At 38.5% G+C, this 23,075-nt stretch overlaps 1 protein-coding gene across 4 annotated transcripts; it reads left to right on the plus strand.

Annotated features, from left to right (window-relative positions):
• Window positions 1-68: 68 nt before the first annotated feature.
• ccpg1 (cell cycle progression 1) lies at window positions 69-22,172 on the plus strand. 4 transcript variants are annotated; one of them, XM_049483380.1, is made up of 12 exons: window positions 69-199; window positions 3,612-3,682; window positions 4,645-4,744; window positions 4,926-5,011; window positions 5,864-6,071; window positions 12,859-13,025; window positions 14,910-15,057; window positions 15,837-15,949; window positions 17,430-17,555; window positions 18,425-19,782; window positions 20,812-20,904; window positions 21,167-21,251. In XM_049483380.1, exons 2-11 carry the CDS (start codon window positions 3,623-3,625, stop codon window positions 20,879-20,881), a joined length of 2,436 nt encoding a protein of 811 aa, XP_049339337.1. In that variant the 5' UTR covers window positions 69-199; window positions 3,612-3,622; the 3' UTR covers window positions 20,882-20,904; window positions 21,167-21,251. The 4 variants fall into 4 exon arrangements, with proteins under 4 accessions (XP_049339337.1, XP_022535629.2, XP_022535627.2 ...); XM_022679908.2 differs by lacking the exon at window positions 20,812-20,904 and having other exon boundaries at window positions 21,055-22,172; XM_022679906.2 differs by lacking the exon at window positions 20,812-20,904 and having other exon boundaries at window positions 21,167-22,172.
• Window positions 22,173-23,075: the final 903 nt, after the last annotated feature.

Raw genomic sequence — 23,075 nt, forward strand, 5'->3', positions numbered from 1 at the left:
GGGAATTGTAGTCTTTTCAGGCAGGGTCATCGCTTCGTTCCTCTTTAAATGAGTGATGAACGGAACTACAGCTCCCAGGCGGCGCTTTGTTGTTGATGTTGGTATAGGCAGCGATGGTGTTTTGAGGTGGAGTGCTGCTCCTGCATAGAGGACATTTCATCAGCCCTGCTGTAGCCGTGGATACAGATATCTCTGACAGGTACAAACACTTTTATCTGCGCTACATGTGTCTCTTTTTGAGGGAGGAGTAGTTTAAACTCGTGCATTTAGAGCTTCTGCATAAATCTGGATGTGTCTTCTCATCAGCTGCTCTTAAAATCTGACAGTTTTCGTTGCTTAGCTATAGATTAGCACCATAACTGGTAGCTGTAGGTTAGCTGTCTGCCTGAGTGACGGATTTTAGGATTAGCTGTGAGTTTTTGAGAAGCTTTAGGCTCTTCAGCGTGTGTTTTGTATTGTTTACTAAGCCCTCTTCTGCTGCAGAGCCTCCTGATGGCCCAGTTAGCAGATAACCAGCCAACTGACATTCTGAGCTGTTCTGAGTTCTGACAGTTTCTGTCTCTTTATTTTTATGTTTATCTATACTTTATTGTGTTTCCTGCTGAAAATAAAAACAGCAGATCAGGCTGGTCAAGCTGGTTAAGATGTTTGAACAGCTTAGCTTTTAACCAGCAGGTTACTATTTAGCAGGTAGCACTATTTATTACTACAGTATCTCACTGAAGTGAGTACACCCTTCACAATTTAAAAGTAAATATTTTATTGTAACTTTTTTATGGGACAACAATGAAGATATGACAATTTGATACAATTCAAAGTAGTCAGTGTACAGCTTTTATAACAGTGTCTGTGTCCTCAAAATAATGTAAGTAGAAGTGCTGCTTTTCCTTCACGCTGTGCACCAGCTCATCCCAAATAACTATATCAGTTGATGAGGTTTAGATCAGGGGATTGTAGAGGACAAGCACTTTTCTGTTTACTATGTATTTCCATAAGTGTCCTTTTATTGGTTTTATGTATTTAATATTAATCTTCAAGGTAGTACATGAATTAAATAAGGAATGGACATTAAATGAGAAGCTATGTCCAAACTTTTGACTGGTATTTGTATACCCCACACTTTTGTGTAAATATTTTACTGTAACTTACTATTGTATCTCAAAAAATAGAATATCACTGAAAAGTTACCTTATTTCACTAATTTAGTTTAAAATGTGAAATTCATATATTATATAGATGTATTACACACAGAGTGATCTATTGATCTATTTTAAGCGTTTATTTTTTTATTGTTGATGATTAAGACAGCCAATGAAAACCCAAAAATCAGTGTCTCAGAAAATTAGATCATTATATAAGACTAATTGGTACCTTTGGCAGTGTAGGCAATGTGCCAAGTCCTGCTGGAAAATGAAATTCGCATCTCCATAAAAGTTGTCAGTAGCAGAGGACAGCATGAAGTGCTGTAAGATTTTGTGAGAGAACACTGCTATACTGACTTTAGACTTGATAATAAAACACAGTGGATCAACACCAGCAGATGACATGTCTCTCCAAACCATTACCAACCATCAGTACCTTTAGCATTTCATTTGTAAATCAAGGGATCAGAGTCTGGAGGAAGAGTGGAGAGACACACAGTCCAAACTGCTTGAGGTCTAGTGTGAAGTTTCCACCAATCAGTGATGGTTTGGAGAGACATGTCATCTGCTGGTGTTGATCCACTGTGTTTTGTCAAGTCCAAAATCAGTGCAGTGTTTTCCCACAAAACCTTACAGCACTTCATGCTTCCCTCTGCTGACAACTTTTATGGAGATGCAGATTTCATTTTCCAGCAGGACTTGTCACACTGCCCACACTCAACAATTAAACAAAATAGATCACTTTGTGTGTTATACATCTATATAATATGAGTTTCATATTTTGAACTAAATTACTGAAATAAAGCAATATTTTAATTATATTTATTTATTTTTTATTTTTATGCATTTATCTATTCTGTAGAACTCTAGATGTCTTCTCATCAGCTGCTCCCAGCTCCAAGTCTGACAGTTAGCTTAGTTGTAGGTGAGTTACCTTAGTTACCTTTGTGCTGCTGTAACATTCAAAATCCTATCTTCTCTTATCTAAGCACAACCAAGCAGCTCAATTAGTATGACCAGTATAAATGAGCTGGATGATTGGCGTGATCGGCATGATCAACCTGACCAAGAAAGACAACTAGTATGCATAACCTTGACCTTTGCTGGTTAACCATCCAGACCAAGCTAGATAACCACAGTATGACCAAGCTTGACTGCTGGTTGACCCTCATGAACAGTATGACCAAGTTAGTTGACTAGCATGACCTAGTTGGTTAACCAATATTACCAGAACCAAATTTAACATGGCAGATAGCTTGTTAACCAGTTAGCTTAGCAGGATGTGGTATATTTTCACCTGGGTGACCAGTTTAAGCCACCTGAGACCAGCTAAACCAGCAAAAGCTGCCCTTAAGATGGATTTTCATCTGGATACTATTTGGCTACTTTTCAGAATTTGCCTGTTCAGCTTCTGTAATTTTAGCTAATATACAGCTAATACAGCTGGTCAAAACAGAACTGCATACAAGCCCATCTGCACTGCAGCTGCTGGATGTAAACATGGACATCAAATGCCATAAAGTCTAAAGACATCTGGGTGGTTTATATTTAAAGTTGAACATAAATTTAAATGTGGCTTCTTGTTTGAATTTCCCATTTCACCTTAAAAGTTACATGGACTAGAACTTAAGTGCTGTAGCATTTAAGATGAAACGAAGCATTCCAACAGTAAGCTGTCAGCTGGTCTTGCTAAACAGTGAAAGAGTGGTGTAATTGTGGTGAAACATTCTTGTGTAGTTCTTGCCACATTACTTTTTAATACTTTTGATTTCAGAAGAAACAATGAATAAGCAGGTGTCCCTGTACTTTTGTCAATATAGCATTTTTTGTTTCTTTCTGTTTTGGTTGGGCCAAAATTCAATAGCATTGTTTTTTTTTTGGTAAAATACTAATATATCAGTACTGTGTACTAATAAGTTGCATATTATTTGAACAGTAAGCTGTCAGCTGGCTTTTTTATTTTAGTTCACTGCTTGCAGTAACGGTGTTTTGTGTTGCTGAACAGTGAAAGGGTGGTGGAATTGTGGTGAAACATTCCTGTGTAGTTCCTGCCACATTATTTTACCATCACCATCGCCCAAAATAATTTTATCCCTTTTCTATTTAAAGGAGAACAGCACATGCTGTGGTTGATCTTAAGTATAAATCAGTGTTTTTTTTTAGTGTATACTGCACGATTTCAGATCATACTGCATGTCTTACATACAAAGATACAAAGACAACAGTACAATTTTGGGCAATAATTATGACTCACCAGCTGTGTGGTCAGCATGGCAAATAATGTGGTTATGTAAACAACACTGTACTGTGGCTCAGTTGTAACCAGGTTTGTAAACCTAGGGTGCTCAAATGTACAGGTAGGTCAAGCCTGATTTGCATATGTAAATGTGCCGTATGTTTGACCTTGACTGTTTGGAGCTGTTTGTACTGTTTGATTCATATGTATGCTTTTGTCTTGCTTTTTACCAGCTGATTACAAGATGTCAGAAAGCTCCAGTGATACAGAGTCCTCGTGTGGGTGGACTGTTATCAGCAATGAGGTAAGTATTGTGGAAAAGATTAACTTGTAACTCTCTGACAGTAACAGTGTTATGTCAGGATGATTGCATAAATATTTTAGGGACAGTTGAGTTTCTGTTTAGCTTCATAAAGCTAAATGCTAAAGCTAAAAGCATATTATGCACTGATCTGAAAAAAAAAACTGGCCGACCAAAATTACTCCAAAAGAGCATGGACAACTCATCCAGGAGGTCACAAAGGAACCCAGAACATTTTATGAACTGCAGGCAAGCAAAGTCAAAAACCACTGCTAACCGAAAACAACACAATGAACCATCTCACATTCACCAACAAACATCTTGCTGTTCCCCAGGACATTGGAAAAATATTCTGTGCACTGATGAGTAGAATGTAAACTTTAGAAAGTAGAATTTTCTAGAAGGTGTGTCCATTAGATTTCACATAAAATTAACACATAATTTTAGAAAAAGCAAATCATACAGAAAGTCAAACATGTCTCTGCTAGCTGAGGGCCTGAACAACTTGCTGTATTTGATGGAACCATGAATTCTGCTCTCTACCAGAAAATCCTAAAGGAGAATGTCCGTCCATCAGTTTGTGTCCTTAAGCTTCGAGGCGCACCACCAAGTTCACATTGGAATGGCTCAAAAAAAATGAAGGTTTTGAAATGGTCTAGTCAAAGTCTAATTAAGGTGCTGTGGCATGATCGTAAACAGGCAGTTGATGCTGGAAAACCCTCCAATATGGCTGAATTTAAACAATTCAAACAGACAGTAAAGTAAAGTAAAACACTTTAGATTAAAATTATGCCGAGTACCAACACATATAATAAATTATAAGTGAATAATAGAATAAAGACCCCCTGTTAGAAACACCAATGGAAAACCACTACATTTTTGGTCTTTATTTGAAGAAACAGTTTGGGAGTGTTTTGAAGGCCATATGACTGAGCTTAATGAAAGCCTTGTGTTGTGTTTTGAAGGGCTCAGACATCGAAACTCTGGGGGCTGAGAATGGGGCGGATTATGATCCGGAGGAGACAAACACAACTCCTGCCCCAGATCAGCCCAATTCTCCACAAGGTGACGTTTCAGACTGTGCACTGCACTTTTTATGGGTCAGATGTTTCAGATGTTATTGTTTCAGAAGTTAAAAACTGGAGTCTGCATAGTGTTTTTTATTATTATTATTTAACAGTATTATATAAGTTATGTTCACCTATGACCATGAATAATGTCTTAATACATCTGCACCTGTTTTTAGATGAGGATGCAGAGGCAGCTGGAGACTCTTTTCTGGATGCCACTCTGAAAGAGGAGACTGTGGTGGAAGCAGAGTCTGGCCAGCAGGTAGAGATAGATTTAATGCCATTCTTAACTACTCTCATTCATATTCCAACCCAAATACTCTGCGTCCTTTATGCTGGCATGGAAATTAAGCAATATGTTCACTAGGGGGTAGTCTACAGTAAAAAAAAAATCAACAACAACCAAAAAACCATGATGAAATGTGTCTGTGAGGCTGTTGTGTTTCTGAAAATGTTTTGGTAGAACTGCCCCATGAATTTTTTATTAAATGAAATCACAAAAAAAAAATGTAATTAATAAACAAAAAGACACAAGAAAAGTCTCAAATTCATATACATGGTAAACAGAAACCTTTATGCTTTTTTTTACCAAGCTATGTAACAAATATTTGCAATTTACAATGTACTTCTTATCAAATATTCCACAGTTTCTAATGGTATTGCCCTCTTTTCTCTATATTCATAAGCATTCAAAGAATGTCCACAATTAATAACAGAATGCACAGAAAAGTAAAGTAACTTTTAAATTCAATACTGTCTCCATAGTCATGCTTTACCACCTCAGATACAGCTGCATGATGTATTTTTCATGCCCATGTGATATCTGTCCAATAGGACTTATTAGCTAATAGTCATCTGTATTTTTATTTATTATTTTTTAATCTACCTTATTCTGCCACGGCCAGAGCTGAGTATACTCATCCTTGTCGCAGAATAAGGTGGATAAGTGGTGTTTGTTTTGGTAAAATGATTAAGTCAGGGAAAACAACCCGTGCAACAGTGCTGCCTGTAAATTATCATTATTGCTGCTGTGTAATAAACATGGGACTAGTAAATCTTAGACTGTAATCACAGTGGGTGATGGTGTTATTATTCTCTGTGTTGCTGTTCATAGGCAGGAGAAGAGGCGGGGCTGGAGGAACATGTGACACTCTGCTCCTCAAGTGATCACTCTGACATCGTCACCCTCGGAGATAACAGGGAGGTGGAGATCGGCGCATGGGAGGGGCCTGTTGCTAAGGAGGATGAGGAGACAACAATTGATGAGCTGTACCTGGGAACCTCGTCAAGCAGCCAGTACACTTTCAGTGCTGCAGAGACAAGTGAGATTTATACACACACACACACACACACACCTTAAACTATGTCACTTTACCTCTTGCTATTTAATATACTGTATACTATATGTCCAAAGGTTTATGGACAACCTGTCAAATGAATGCATTTACAGTGCCCTCCATAATTATTGGCACCCCTGGTTAAGATGTGTTCTTTAGCTTCTCATAAATTGAGTTTTGTTCAAAATAATATAGGACCACGATGGGAAAAAAAGTAAAGTCCAACCTTTAACTCAAGTAAATTTTAAGGGAGAAATAAAATCCCTGACTAAGAAATAATTATTCTTCATAAAATCACCTGTTCCACAATTATTGGCACCCCTAACAATTCTTAGGAAATACATTTAATAAAAGTATTTCTGTCACTTCTACAGTAGTTTACGAAGTTGATCAGAGTATGTAGGAACATTTAATTAGTAATTCACAACTTCCTGTTTCCCTGGGGTATAAATATGACGTGACACAGAGACCATTTATCTTCAACATGGGAAAGACAAAGGAACATACCATTCAAGTGAGGCAGATGTGTGTTGACCTTCACAAGTCAGGCAATGGCTACAAGAAAATCGCTACTCGCCTACACCTGTTCATATCTACTGTCAGAGGAATTATTAAGAAGTTTAAAATAACTGGAACAGTGGTAAACAAGCCTGGACGAGGACGCAAGTTTATTTTGCCACCACGCACAGTGAGGAGGATGATAAGAGAAATAAAAAGTTCTCCAAAGCTCACTGTTACAGAATTGCAACAAATGGTAGCTTCTTGGGGTCACAAAGTCTCCAAAACAACCATCAGGCGCTATCTACATGCCAACAAGCTGTTTGGGAGGCATGCACGGAAGAAACCATTTCTCACTCACAATCATAAACGCAAACGTTTGGAGTTTGCTAAGCGGTACTGGGACTTCAACTGGGACCGTGTGCTTTGGTCAGATGAAACAGAGATAGAGCTTTTTGGCAACAAATGCTCTAAGTGGGTCTGGCGTAACACAAGAGCTGAGTATGCAGAAAAGCACCTCATGCCCACTGTGAAATACGGCGGGGGATCAGTGATGCTCTGGGCCTGTTTCTCTTCTAAAGGCCCTGGGAACCTTGTTAGGGTGCATGGCATCATGAATGCTCTAAAATACCAGGACATTTTAAAACAAAATCTGGTGGCTTCTGCCCGAAAGCTGAAGATGGGTCGTCACTGGGTCTTTCAGCAAGATAATGACCCTAAACATGTGGCCAAATCTACACAGAAATGGTTCACCGCACACAGAATCAAGCTCCTCCCATGGCCATCTCAGTCCCCAGACCTCAACCCCATTGAAAACCTGTGGGGTGAGCTGAAGAGGAGAGTGCAGAGGAGAGGACCCAGGTCATTGGATGATTTAGAGAGAATGTGCAAAGAGGAATGGTCAAAGATCCCTCTTTCTGTATTCTCCCATCTTGTGAAACATTACAGGAGAAGATTAGGTGCTGTTTTGTTGGCAAAAGGGGGTTGTAGAAAGTATTAACATCAGGGGTGCTAATAATTGTGGCACACATGATTTGATGTTAAATAATTATTTCTTAATGTGGGATTTTTTTCCTACTGAATAAATTCACTTGAGTTAAAGGTTGTATTTTACTCTTTTTTTCCATCGTGGTCCTATATTATTTTGAACAAAACTCAATTTATGAGAAGCTAAAGAACACATCTTAACCAGGGGTGCCAATAATTATGGAGGGCACTGTATCTCCTTTCAGATGCACCCATTTGTGACTCAGATGTGCAAATGTATATACAGTAAATAGAAGAATTCCCAAAACAAATCAATAGATGTCTAATAGAGTGGGATAAAGCCCCCCAGTATTGAGTTGTGGAGCAGTGAAACTGTGTTCTCTGGGATGATTGTACTCCATCCAGTAATTTTGGGATGAGGTGGGGTGACTTATCTTTTAATGTGCGATTGTTGCACGTTCAGTAGAGTTCAGTACTGAAAGAACAATATTCCTCCAAAAGCTTTAGTCTCATTTACTTCAGGCTGGTTTATACTTCTGTGTTGAGTGAGCACGTTGCCTATGGCATAGCATGTGCCAGTGCCCATATCGTGAACGCACAAACACAGAAGTATAAAACGCTTCCTGCTCATTTAAACTTCTGGGTTTGTGCGTTCACGACTCTGTCACTCCTCGGTTTTAACCACAAACGAGCACAAGCCTTGCCGTTTCTTGAAGGCTGTGAGTTGGGCTACAGTGCAGGCTATGGTGTAGGCTACGTGGCTACATGCAGAATAGGCGTAGTCTACGGCCTAGGTTGGATGCAGAAGTATAAATTGGCCTTTAGTGTTAGTTCTACTGTTGCACAGTCCCCCCGAGGCAGTTGGTGAAGTCTGTATTGTGTAAATGTTAATATATATATTTTTTTATTCTTCCACTGTCCGAGATTTAGACACACATACACATCCCTCACACACACGTACACCTTAAACTGTGTCAGATTAGCTCTTGCTATTCAACATACTGTATACAATAGTATTGGTGTTACTACTACTGTCGCACAGTCCCCCTAAGGTAGTTGGTACTAAAAATAGATAGATTAAAAATAGATTATTCTGCATTTGCAGGAGTAACCGTCATACCGTGTCAAACTTTACCGTGGTATACAGTATTCCTGGAGACAGGGATTTGTGTAAACTAATATATATATATATATATATATATTTAATTGGAATTAAATACCAATATCTAATTCTTGGTTATTAACTGAATAAATCAAACACACAGTTCGGTTTGTTTACAGACCAGTGAACAGTGCACACATGTTTAAGTCAACCATTAAAACATGTTTACCACAGCTAAGTAAAAGACTTCACTTACTGAGCCCTACACAGAGTTACACAGAGCTCAGTACAGCTGTTTTTAACTAAGTAACTAACCTGAGTACTAGACCTGACCAACTGCAGCAACACCAGATCATTTGTTTAGTTAAATCCCGATGGTGTCATCATTCTAAGAAGCTGTTAAAATGTTTTAATACTGCAATATACATAATTACCATCAGAAGGCCCAACACTAGTCTCTAATTTAAAGAGAAGACTTTATGATAAATTTTGGAGCATTGCAGTAAGAATGTGATTGCATTCAGTAGGGCAGGAACATTAGTGAGGTCAGAATGTTAATATTAGGTTATTATTCTATTCTGGAGAACACAGTTCCGGTGCTCCACAGCTCAGTGCTGGATAGCTTTATACCCCTCTATTAGCTTATGCCTGGCATTAGGCACAGTGCCAATATGTTTGATGTTTTTCTGCTCCTGGTCCTATTTTATCGGCAGTACTACAGTACTACAGGATCTATATCAAGTGTCCACAACATTTGAACTGTATAATGTAAAGATAAGAGAACTGAAATAATTTAATATTGTTTATTATTATAAAGTGTTGTTTTTTATCACTTGATGCTTTTGTTATGTACTGTGTGGATGTAAAACGAGACTTAAGGCCAAAGCTCTCCGTCTCCCTGTAGTGGCTGCAGGTTGGCTGAGGATTGGACATGGGGTTTGCAGGAGTGTTGGACGCTTTAGTGGTCACTTCACAGAGCAGCTGTTCAACACTCCCTCTTTCTCAGGTGCTGCATCTTTGCTTTATCTTTTGAAACTCACCCTTGGTTTTGATCAGATGAGGCTGTTTATGATGTGTGTGCTTGTGTGCTTTGAGCAACGTGGCATTTACATCCTGTGACACTACTGCAGCTGATGAAACTTCCAGCCAATTGCTGTGTGAATGGATGAGTGATGTGGAGCTCCAGCATTGGTGTGTGTGTGTTCTGAGTTGTGTGGAACAAACAGGTTCTGCCACATTAGTCTGACTGGCAGCTGATGAAACCTCCAGCCAATGGCTATGTGTGTCGATTACTAATGTAGAGTGATTTTAGGCATGTTGTGTGTGATATGGTGTGGGAAATGCCACAGTAAGGCTGTTGACCTAGATGTGTTGTGGTCCTTAACAAACTACATTCCCCTGTGTGAGCTGGAAATAGAGAGCTTATCACAGCACAAACTCCAGGTTTGGTGTGCAGTGGTGTTGGACCACATCTGATGCTGATAAACATGCTGCCTGACCCTCACAGCATCTCTGTTGTCAGGCTGTTTCTTTGTTGTAGTCTTTGTATAAATTGGAAAATTTCAGATTGATCATATTAGGTTGTATGTTGTTGGATAGGTAATAGATTTTTTTATTGATCGGTTTTGTGTTATAAACTGTTTTATCGGAGACTTGAGATCCCAATATGATACTTTGGCAAACAGTTGAAAATACAGAACACATAAAAAGCTGTCTGCTAGGGTATTTTTATGAATTAACTTTGATTTATTATTGAAAAAACATTTTAAAACTTACCAATTTTTACAAAAATATGTTTTTCTACAATATTGTACTAGCCTTCACTTCTTAAAAGATAATAATTGCTTTCTAAATAAATTAATGGAAACAATATATTTAAGGCGTTTTCTTTATTTACTTGAAACAAACAAACCTTAAAATTACCAGTGAAAATATCATGCAGTGAATGTATGTATGTGTAAACAATATGGCTTTCCAAAATATAGAAATGGGTATTTAAATGTTAATAAAAGAATCAGTGTTATATTGGCAAAATTCAATTTATATTTATATTAGCTGTGTCACTTAAAATTGAATTGTGTTAATCCCCACAAAAATAGAATCAAGATTCTTTTTTTTTTAATGCTGGTAGTTACCTGTATTTTTGGTAGTAATACTGTTGTGTGGTTTAGGCCTGGCAGACTAAATTTAGACTTTTTTTTTTTACTGTACCATAATATAGTACTTTAATATCTCAAGGTAGTGTTGATGCTTTTTAAATAAAAAGGTTGTAATGTGCTGGGTTACTAAGTTTAACTGAGAGAGAGAGAGAGAGAGAGAGAGAGAGACTTCAGCACAGTGACAGTGTGTTTACAGTTTGGAGAAAAATGAAGCATAGATGAAAGTGGTCAATGGCTCAATAGGAAAGGTCCACCTGAGTTCAATCCTTTGAAAAAGATGTGATCGGCCATGATTGCTGATCACGTGATCAGATTGGGGACATCTGTATAACAAGTCGGAACTTTTGTTGAATAGCCCGCCTCTGTTTGCCCCCAGCACTCTGAAATAAAGCACTTTTTAAAGCTTTATAATCCTAGTGAGAGGGGCAAAGAAATCCTATTTTTACATTATTAACAAGCTCAAAGTATCTCCACACTTCATTTGTAGAATTCTGAGGCCCTGCTTTTTAAAACTTTAAAACCATTTAAAAAGGTAGTTCTCTTGCTTCTCCACATTTATTTATATTTACAGCTTTCTAGTTGCAATATGGTGATTTTTTTTTTTTAAACTGCAGGTGTGACAGAAGATCTTAGGTCATTTTCCTCAGCACAGCGTGGATTTCTGTGGTTACTGTGCAGAATTACAGAACATCTGCCAGGGCCTTGGGCAGCACATGCTGTAATGGTTTGTTTGTAAGAACAGTGCTGCTCTGTTTCATCCAGTGTATTAACTAATAACTGAAACACGAACAGCATGTTTTTCTGCTCTGCATGCTGGACGCCTGTTTGCAAAAATGGGATTACTGTGTGTGTTTACGAGACGTCCGCATGTAACTAAACAGTTGCTGATCATTTGTTTGTTTGTTTGAGCCATGTTTCTGGTATTCCTGGATACCACTGTTCACAAAAAAAAGTCAAAAGTGTGTAGACATATACACAGTTACTGTAATTTTTTGGACAGACCTCTTCTAATTCAATGTGTTTTCTTTCTTTTTATTATTTTTTTTTTACATTGTAAATGTTAATGTTGAAGACATTAAGGTTATACGGGAACACATGTAGAATTATTTAGTGAACGAAAAGTGTTAAACCAGAATATGTTTTATACTTTAGATTCTTAGTAGTAGCACATTTAGCTTTGAGGACAGATCTGAACACACAGTTGCTGCTTCTTCTTCCTTCTGTGAAGCTTCATCTTATCCCAATTACAATCTCAGTTGATCAGGTTTAGATGAGGGGATTGTGGAGGACAAAAACGTTTAGTTTATTACGTAGTTCCATATGTGCCCTTTAATTGTTTATATGCATTTAATATTAATCTATAATTTAGAAAATAAATTTTATAAAAAAATAAAGAAAAGTTGCTTTTCTGCCCTCCACAGCTGCACAGAATGGATATCGGTGTAACTGTAGCCTTTCTGTCCGCTCCAATTAGTCTAGCTTTTCTGTGTTGACCTCTTATCAACAAGATGTTCATTTCTGCCTAATAACTGCTCACTGGTTGTGGTTTCTTTATTACACCGTTCTAAAGCTTATCAGATGTAGAAACACTCAAACCAGCCCATCTTATACACTGATTTAATTTTAATCTGTTATGATGATTGTTGTGAACACTTCCTGGTACTGAAGTAAAGGTGTTCCTAATAAAGTGCTTTGGAGAAGTTGCTGGATGATAATGCAGTAATTGATAGGTAAGATAATTGAGTTTGTCTGAATTATTAGACGCCATAGTTTTTTGTAAGATTTTCTAACTCTCTATTTATTATACACCTTTTTTAACAGCTCTGTTTGTAATTCGTGTCACATCTAACATTTTATACATTTTCTATTTATTTCTAATTACTGTGTCTTACTTTATCAGGACAGGAATTATTTTTATATTTAAAAGCATTTGACACCAAACTTTGAATCAGGCTTTTTTGTATATAGTGTATTTCTGTATGTAATGTGAGTGTTTCTGTATGTGTGTGTGTGTGTGTGTGTGTAGTCTTCCCAGCAGAGCGTCCTGTGCGCAGAGACTCCAGCAGCACCAGCACTGAAGATGAGGATGGTGAGACGAAGGCCAGTCCGGTAGTGAGGAGGCGCAGGCTGAGGAGGAGCACGGCTGGCTCTGAGCCAGAGGAGCATCAGGAGGTGCAGAAAGAGCAAGACGAGGTGCGTGACTCATTACACAGCAGTATGTAATCACACTGCCTGGCCAAAAAAGTCACACACACTAATATTTAGTTGGACGAACTTTAGCTTTGATTACAGCATCTATTCAGAGTTACATTTCTTGGTTAAAATTATGTAATAAGCAGCTGTAATTAGTTGGAGTGTTGATGGAGTATAAACTTTGGTAAGTGTGTTTTTAGTGAATTATTGGTGTATTTTTAGTAAAGGTTTTAACCTCAGATGTTGATTAGAACACAAGAAATCGCTTAACCCTGCTATGTATACTTCCGCATTAATGAATGGAAGTGTGGGAAAAGTTCAGGGGATTACAGGGTCTTAAATGATGGTGTGGCCTGGAGGCATAAGTACTGGTAGTATTGTTTTCTAGCTAAACTTCTTGTTTTAATTTTTGTACCATCATATGGCATTGGGGTGGGAATAAATAGGAAAAAACACATTTCTTCATTAGATTTTGAAAGTTGGGCTATAAAAGATAAATAGACACTTAGTGTTGTGTTAGAAGCCAAGACAATCTGCTTCCATTTAGATTTAATCTAAAATTAAACTAGAGCTGCTGTGAGTAAATAGTGCCCCTGTACACATTGCATTGTGGTTGGCAATCTGTTATGAAGCAAATAGAACAAGAATATTGTGTTTTTATTAAAATACGCTTTTACCTTTTGACCCTGATACATTAAGCAACTCATTTTAGACAAACCAAAATGCATACAAATGTATGTATGTACAAATATATTTTATATTTCTGTTTAAATAAATGCCTAGCAAGAACCCCTATAGTTCACTATCAGAAGTTCATGTGGTAAAAAAACTAATTTCCTCACTGGAAACTCCCAGAACTAACACCGGCATCCTGCTACAGGGCTTATGTGACTGAATTTGTTATAATTTCACTGCTCATAAGTTAAAAAAAAGTCTGAAACGAGACTTCTAGTAGCTGAAGTTTTAATACAGCATAGCAGGAACTGGTCTATAGTAGGTGGATACACAGTAACAGAATACAGGAAGATGATAAATCCTGCACTTAACATCAGGGTTTACATATAGAGCCCATTCCCTTTCCCCTATACTCTACTCTACCACTTCATAAATAATAACTACATGACACTATAAACCTCCTCTACCTAACAGTTAGGTTTCTGTGGCCTTTTATGATCCAATCAGCAACATTTAATCCAAACATGAAGAACCATTTATTACAAATAATTTCCCCATTTGTCAGTCTTTGACATTGTAAAATTATTCATTTTCATTTAGTTTTCGTCTCGTTTTCATCATGAAAAATAGGTCGTTTTTGTATTTTCGTTAACAAAATGAACACTGCTTAGCACCAGACTCACTCGCCTCCAAGCTCTCTTCATAGAACATTACAAGATTTTGCCCACGACCTTGATACCTCTATTTACATATGTGTACATTATGTCTTTACTTCTTATTCACAACCGCTGACCAGATCTCTCAGCTACTTCTGACAGTTTCTTCCTGACTGCCCTCAGTTCTCAGCCTCTGAACTAAAATTCCACCAACACAGACATGTGATCGACTTTGCTACAAATCCCCTAACACCTATCTCCACTGGTCTACAGTTATTAGTGTGATTTAATATACCAGTATCTGATAATACTTCACATAATCACAGCACATAATCACAGGGAACGTACCAAGCCCAGTGCTGAGGGAGCCTGTAATTGATATTTACTGCACTTAAGTGTGTGTTTGGCTTGTTACTGTTTGTTACTAATTATCAGCCTCCTGTAGAATTTTTTGTTGGCAGAGTAACAAAATGTGCCCTCCAGTGGAAAGGAAGTGTGAGTCATTTGAGTACTTGTGTGTATTGAGGTAGTAAATGTATGAACCCTGTATCAGGGTGGTGATGGAGCTGAGGAGGAGACGGAAGAGCACCGGGAGGCTCGTGTTTTTGCCCCGCAGCAGCGGCAGGTCAGCGGGACGCTCAACAAGTGCATCCTGCTCGCCCTCATCATTGCCATCAGCATGGGTTTTGGACATTTCTATGGTAAGAACAAATTAAATTAGTCCAAGAATAGTTAATGCACAACTGGCAGTGACATGAAACGAGAAAGCAGAAGATAAAAGGATAAAATCTATAAACAAAACAGAAAAACGTAAATCAAATCAGTGAATCAAATGTTTTTTCTAAATTAAATATTTTTTTAAATAGGGGAAAAATGGGATGATTAGATGATTATACAGTACCAGTTATTCAATGTTTTTTTTTTCCTACATTGTAAATGAATACTAAAGACATCTAAACTATGAAGGAACACAAAAGGTATCATGTAGTTAAACTTAAAAGTTTTAAACAAACCAAAATACTCTGTAAAACATTTAGGTGCTGTTATCTTTTGGTTTCTGAAGCTGGTAACTCTTCCTTTCCTGGGGCAGTCCTGATGAGAGCCATTTTCATCATAATGTTTTTGATTATCTTTGGGACTGCACATTCTTTGCATTTTTTTGGATTGTGTGTTCATTCCCTAAAAGTATTTTTTTCTTTACTTAGTTGAGGAGTTCTTGCTATAATATGTATTACAATATTACTCAAATAGCACTATGCATTGTATACAAACTCTCTCTTCATAACTTTACAACTGATGCTCTCAAACAAGACAAGAAATTCAAGTAATTCAAGTTCAGCACAGCTGTTAACTGAGAATTAACGAGCTATTGTGAAATTGATTTGTCCTATAAAATGGTTGGATGTGTCTTTATGCTTTGTACTTTCTCTTAGCATGTTGTCTGTATGCTTGTGTGTGTGTATATGTGTGTGTGATCCAGGCACGGTGCAAATTCAGGAGAGACACAGGATGGTGGAGAAGATCCGTGTGAACGAGCCGAGTGAGACCCGAGAGCTTCATCAGTGTCGGAGCGAGAGAGAAGCTGTCACTAAGGTTTAAAACCTTTATCTTCATAAAACTGACTATAATACTAATTATTTACTAATTTTACTCTTTGCTTGTGAGTTTGGGAATCTACTGAACTGTGTAGGGTGGCTGTAGTTTAAATTTGAGTTTAAGCCTTGACTTTCCCAGGCGATTTGGTTGATTGTGGTTATGGGTCTTGTGTAAGAACTCATGCTTATGTGTCTTGTCTGTCTCCTCTTGTGTTGCATGTCCTCTCTGGTGAACTTTGTTTCAGTTTCAGAGACTTCTCTGTTCACTTTAATTTCATCTTTAATGCTACTGAGAACTCCCAGGCCACAAAGTTCTCACAGACTCACAGTCTATAGACTCAATTTGCACTGGAGTGAAAAACATACTTGCTAACCCTAATCTATTTGATGTAGCTTTTAAAATGTTGTACAGCTTTATGCAATGTAGACTTGTAGTTAAAAGAGAAAATGTTTGTTAATTGCTGGATTTTACCTAAGGGTGGGTCATATAGCCATAAAATAGTATAATATTTCTGCAATAATGTATTATTGGCATTGAAAAATACGATTGCAACAAAATACATGTCTTATTTAGTTCAAATAACAGTTTCAAACAATCAGAATAATTAAATATGTCACACTCAGACACTGCCTCTGCAGTGTTAGCTAAAAGCTGTGAGGTGTTATCTTGTGAGTGAGGCTGAACACTGGACAGTGTGCTCATGACAAGGTGACTTGAATTATCGCTGGAATGAGTTCTGAAAGTAGGTGCCAGGTGGATGAGAATACATTAGAAAAGACATTACTACCCACAGTGGACAGCATAGTAGTGGAATAGTGGACATATAAAGTACTAGAAACCCAGATTTGAGTAAAAGTACAAGTGCTCTATTAAAAGAGTGAGTTGAGTAGAATTTAAAGTTTTCTTTAAGTATTCAACAAGTATTGCAAGTAGTTTATTGTAAAATGTAATAGTAAAAAAGTACTGAAAGTAAAAGTACTGTACTGTGTAATTAGTGTAGTCATTACAGAAAGCAGAACTAAAGGCAGAAAGGGAGCAGCGAGGTCTTCTTATAGGTTCAGTTGTAGGAAAAGTAGGAGAAAGACTAATACTCCAGTAGATACAGATACAGCATTTTACAGCATCTCTAGTCGTGAAGATCATCACCGGCTGTGTCTGGCTCTAATTGTCCAAAAAAACGTCCAGAAATCACATGTACTTTTAATACTGCTTCCATGGGAGAGCGCAAAAGTCATGGGACAGTACTAGACCCCTGACTCGTGGAAAATTTCCATTTCCAATCAACATAGCTCTAGTACAAAACACTTTTTTTTTTTTAATAAAGTGGGACATTTAGACAAAGGGAGGAATTCTGTATATATAATTAAGATTTCTTATACTACCTTTTGTCCAAACCTCTTTCTCAACTTTCCTGATTTAGACTGTGCTAAACTTAGCGCAAGAGCCAGTTGTGACGGTGCTGTCTCTGTGCATACAGGATGTGGTTGAGAGTCTGAGAGAAGACTTAGAAGAAAAGCGGGACATGGTGTTGTCACTGACAGGCATTATGGATAAGATTACCAAAGAAAACCAGCATCTCAGAGCAAAAGAAGTTGAACTACAGGTAAAAAAAAAAAAAACACAGAGGTATCAGCATGTCAAAATAGACATTTAATTAGACATGCAACAGGCTAAAGCTTTCTTTATCCCTGATTCTACAGCTATTGTTATTTCATGGCCAAATATTGTTCATTTCAATTTTTTTTTTGATTCTTCAATTTTGATCCTCAAACTGGTTTGAACTAGTGATGGCAAAAGTGGGGCTTTTGAGAGATTGAATCAAATGAACCAATTCATCTGAAAAAAAAAAAAAATCCACCAGTGTGACGCTTTACGGGTTTGTATTTACTTTCAAATATCTCTAACATCAGATCCAGGTATTTTTTGAGAACCTTCGATTTCTCAGATGCTAATGGTTTGACAAATATGAGCAACAAATACTACAGCAATGTAACGTGTGCGATTTCACCCCACCAAAACAATTACAATGCTTCACATCTCTTAAAACGTGGACATGTTGTCTTGTGTCATGTTGACACAAACACAGTTCTGAGATCAGAGATCAGATATTTTCAACTTTAAATAAATCGATTCACTTTGACAGTTTGACATCACTAGTTGTAAGCCATGGCTATAGGTGCCTAAATTTTTAGATGGCTTTGTATTAAAAGCATAAGTTGCTGCAACAAAATTCACCATGTATGTCTTGTTGTATTTCTATTTTTTGTCAGATGTTTCTATGTTTGTGTCTCTTTGACTTGAGGCAATGGTGGAAAGCCAAATGTGTTTTTGTATTTTATGTATTTTACATCAGTAATCTGTGTTGATGTGTTGGAATGCCATTAAGACCCTCAGTGTTTAATTAGCAGCAAGGCATAAACAGTTGTTTAAGAGGTTTACCCCTAATCCTAACCTGTCCTATCCTAAACCCAGACTCAGAGAGAAGATCTGTTTGAACAGCTTCAGCAGGCCAAGAGTGAGATGGAGTCTCGGCAGAAGTACCTGGCTTCAGAGAACCGTGCTCTGAAGACCACCCTGGAACGCGAGGAGGCGTCACTGTCCACACTGCAGGACGAACTGCGGCACCTCCGCGCTCAAATCCGCGAGCTGGAGGAGAAAGGAGCGGGTTCCGATTCCATCCTGTCTGAAAACCAACGCCTAAAGCACCACCTTCTGGAGGAGAAGCAGAGGGTCCGAAGTTTCCTCAACCAGAAGGAGGCACTGATGGCGGAGGCTCAGGTTCTACGGAAGGAGCTGGACAAGGAGCGGAAGGTGACGGACAGGCTGAAGGAAGAGTTAGAGGAATTGAGCCAGCAGGATTTAGGAACAGAGGAGGATCCCGAAACTGAGGAACTGCAGACACGACTTCAGGAGCTGGAGAAGAAGCTGAGCTTTGAGCAGCAGCGTTCTGATCTGTGGGAACGACTCTACGTGGAGTCGAAAGAAGAGAGATCCAAAGGCGACAGGCAAGTCAAGTCCAAGAAACCCAAAGATGGAATGATGGGGAAGGTGAAGGAGACCTTCGATGCAGTGAAAAATTCCACCAAGGAGTTTGTCCACCACCACAAGGAGCAGATCAAAAAGGCCAAGGAAGCAGTGAAGGAGAACCTCAGGAAGTTCTCGGATTCCGTCAAGTCCACGTTCAGGCACCTGAAGGACTCTGCCTCCAACATGTTTGACAAAAAACAGCGACCACAGGATAAAAGGTTCCACGAGAGGAAGCATGCAAAAATGGATCATCAGGAGTTCCAGGATGAGCCTTACAAAGAACAGGTTAACCAACAAATGGATGATGCCCACTGGCAGCCCCACAGGCCTTTGCACCAACACCCCAGCAAATCCACAGTGGACTCTTCCTTCCAGACTGACCACAACACACGTAATTCAGGCGACCGCAAGGAGCAAAGCACTACTGGACAGAGATCACAAAGGCCCAAAGGCTGTACCGGCGTCTTTGACTGCGCCTACCAAGAGTTCATGAGCCTTTTCAACAAGGCCATGGACCCCATAAGAGCAGATGAGTTCACCCAGCTTCTCCACAGTTACCTTCAGCAGGAAGTGGGACATTTCCATCACTGGAGCGAGCTGGAGAGCTTCATTAACAATTTCTTCCACAATGGGATCTTTATTCACGATCAGATGCTGTTCACGGACTTCGTCAGTGGCGTTGAAGACTATCTGGAAGATATCGATGCGTACCAGGGTGGGGATAGTGACCTATTTGAGGATCTGGATGATTACATATACAGGCACTTCTTTGGGGATACATACTCAAAACCTTACAGCCCAAGGTAAGGATGTCTAATTATCTGTTAGTTTAATCACTTGCCCAGTCTAATCTCCAGAATCACAGACTTTGGACTCGTCAGGTCTCAGGTTACAGGCTTCTAAACAGCACTCATTAGAAGGGACTGCTGTTTCATGCTGTTTACAAGAGGAGTATATGCAGCGTTCACTACTCACAGGCAGCCATGCAACTCTGTTTACTATGTTAGTATTAAACTCTTTACTATGTGTTCATCTGCAGAGCGGGCAATGTTCTGTGCTCTGTGTTAAAGCAGCTTCACACTGCACTGATATACGCACTGGAACACATAATCGTACACTCTTGCTCATGCGCCAGACGTCTCTGACTAATCAGAAAAGACGATGTGCTTGCGTGTTTTTTGGTGTGCATTTTGATGTGTTTGGGTTTGTCTGTGTGAAACCAAACCAAACCGCGAAAAAACGTTTCAAGTAAACAAACACATCAATGGATCCAGACCATAGAAACCAACTACAAGTGTGAAAACTCCTTTAAAGAGCTAAAGCCAAAGGACTTCTTTTTAGGACATTATTGAGATACTTAACCTGTAATGTTTGGTCCTCACACATGTACACATGCAGATTGTAAATTTGTGAATTTTACTATGATATTTACACACATTTAAATTTGCCATGAATGTTCTGGTAAACAGGATGTGGCATTAAAAAGGGCAAAACGAGTCCAACATCTCATTCCTGTATGAAGTGCAGTGCAGTGCAGCGTAGCATCACTGTATTTCCCAGTAACAATTTGGCTCTTGGTGGGAGTGGTAAATTGCTTCGTAAAGATCAGTGGAATTTGGCCTGGTTGGTAAATACCTGGGTAAAAGAATTAACATTATTTTTACCATAACGCAGACATCACGTCCACTTGTCTGCAAGTCTGGGGAAGGTTGTAGAGCTTTTTAGACTGGGCAAGTGTTTTTACAGGTGTGAGCATCTAACATGTTTATGTAATGCCTTTGGCACACTGGCCAAACATCTTTCAAGACACGTTAACACTTCACCATTGGCAGTTGGTTGCATTTCGAATGTTCAGAAGTGAGAAGACACCTGCGGCAGTGTGACGGGGTGAGAATTGTTTAAAGACGTCTCAGGAAATACAGAAGGTACAGCGCACTGTCGCACAGTGTGTTTGTGTCTGTCCGTGTGTGAAGTGTGTTTGGCTGGTGTGCTCTGGGCTTTTTAAACCTGTGGACTGCATGTGGTTCTGCAGAGCTTGTGCTTATTGCATTCCTTTCTTTTTTTTTTACTAATAGGTCTGAGACACAGTAGCCTCTGCATGTTGACAATGACTTGCTGTGAGCGACGCGTGAAGCTTTAGGGTAAAAAAAAAAAAAACTTAAATATTTACTGTGTGTAAATTTACAGTCGACCTTTTGAAGAAGGGCCTGGGCCGAAGTTCAAAGCAGAGCAGGAGTGTCAGCGGCCGCAGCGAAAACACCAGCATTCACGCCCTGTGCACCCCCGAGAACGGAAATGGGCTCGGTCGGGACGAGGGTCCGACAGACACTTTACTGAAGTCAAAATCGAACTGGGGCCCATGCCGTTCGACCCAAAATACTAACAATCCATGCAAATTCTAGATCTTAGTTGTTTTCATTGTAGCACTTAACCTAAAGTGATCCTGTTGCTTTTTTTTTCATAATAAGACAAATGAAAGCATTGTCTTCCCCTTTTCCCTCCCCCTTATTTGTGATTTTGCACAATTGTACATGCTGGTTGAATGTCTTCTAGCTTTTTGTCTCTCTTTGTTTGTGATCAGCTGTTGCTAGATCAGATTATTTAGAGTCAGTAGTGTTGCTTTTTCAACGCTTAAGCTACTTAGCTTACTTGCAAGGCCTTTAAAAAAGTTAATTATCAGGTTTTCGTTCTAGTATTCCATGTTGGAAAAGTAAAAAAAAAAAAAAAACAGAATATTCAGAATATAAGAATTCAATTAAACTAATAATTAATATTCTGTATATATTAAATTATAATTAGCATAAAAAATGAGAAGGAAATTCTGAATAACAAAACAATTTATTTTCTTAAGGACCAAATATATAAGCAGTGTTTGTTCTACTGAAAAATTCCTTCCATGCTGAGATGCCTGATTTCTTTGTTGTAGTTTGGTGAGCATTGTTTTTTGTACTGCTGTCAAAATGTCAACACTGATTAGAGATGATCTATTAGAAATTATATGGAGGAGTGAATTTAAGTGGCCACTTTGAGTACAGTTTTCTTTTTTCTTTTTTTGCATTTATTTGTTGCACAAGTAACATTCCGGTTAAAGCCTTGTTTTTCAGAAAATTCTGCAACAGAATCATTTTTGTTTGCCGTTCAGCAAATCAGTACGCATGAAAATCTTTACAATAAAAACTGCAGTTTCCCCTGATATTGCTTTGTCTCTTTTTAAAAAGATAAAATACTGCTATAATTAACACTATATTTATTTTATATAAAATAGACAGTCGATTAAAAATAATTGTAAAATATTAAAACATTAAAATATGAAAAAGGGAGCAGCGTGACGACGTTATTTCCTCATCTCATATAACATAATCCAGTGCAGTTTACTGAGTCAGTAAAATACTATAGAGAGTGTTTTTGGTATTAAAATAAACACTGATATGTTAACATTGTACAGTTATTTGTTACACCACCATTTTTTTTTAAGAGGACATGTAATGCAAAACTCCCTTTTTGCCTCTACTTGTGATGTCACAAGACACTTGCACAGAACTACTCAACCCTCACCCACTAGATCAGTTGAAAAACCATTTCAGTGTTTTATGAGTATCGTGCTTCGTCTGGGGAATCTATACTGTCTGTGGCAAGTCAGCAGATGAGGGAGACTGAAATTTATTTTCAAATAAGAGTTTTGTGCTTCTATTGCAGTTTAGCATAGACTGTATATAGCTGGACAGAGCATCGTCTCTCAAAAGTGAAGCCACCACAGGTCGGGCGCCCCCTGCTGTTCGGCTGCAGAAAGCTGTGTAACTCCACCCATCCCCATAGGTTTCAATGGCAAAACAGACAACTTTCAATCACGTTTTTTTCTAATATACTGTAATTCTACCTCCATTATTTAAATGCAACAGCTAGTGTAACCTCTGCTTATATTGTCAAATTTTTATATTATCACAGAGTTCGTTTTTTAAAACTTTATTCAGCTCTATTCAAAAAAGGTGTGGTTATGGTAAAAGGGCTGGTTATGGGCGGGACCAATAACAGACCGTCAGCTCCGCTCCGCTTCGCTCTGCAGTCTGTGACCGCGAGGCAGCCCTCAGGGGCGGAG

Source organism: Astyanax mexicanus, chromosome 9 (genome assembly GCF_023375975.1).
Source record: "Astyanax mexicanus isolate ESR-SI-001 chromosome 9, AstMex3_surface, whole genome shotgun sequence".
NCBI classification, from domain to species: domain Eukaryota; kingdom Metazoa; phylum Chordata; class Actinopteri; order Characiformes; family Acestrorhamphidae; genus Astyanax; species Astyanax mexicanus.

Excerpts from the sequence above, each read along its gene's own strand:
- ccpg1 (XM_022679906.2), top strand. The coding sequence starts at position 3,623 with ATGTCAGAAAGCTCCAGTGATACAGAGTCCTCGTGTGGGTGGACTGTT. Across the intron at positions 4,745-4,925 it reads TCAGCCCAATTCTCCACAAG|ATGAGGATGCAGAGGCAGCT; the intron begins GTGACGTTTCAG and ends ACCTGTTTTTAG. Across the intron at positions 17,556-18,424 it reads CAAAAGAAGTTGAACTACAG|ACTCAGAGAGAAGATCTGTT; the intron begins GTAAAAAAAAAA and ends TCCTAAACCCAG.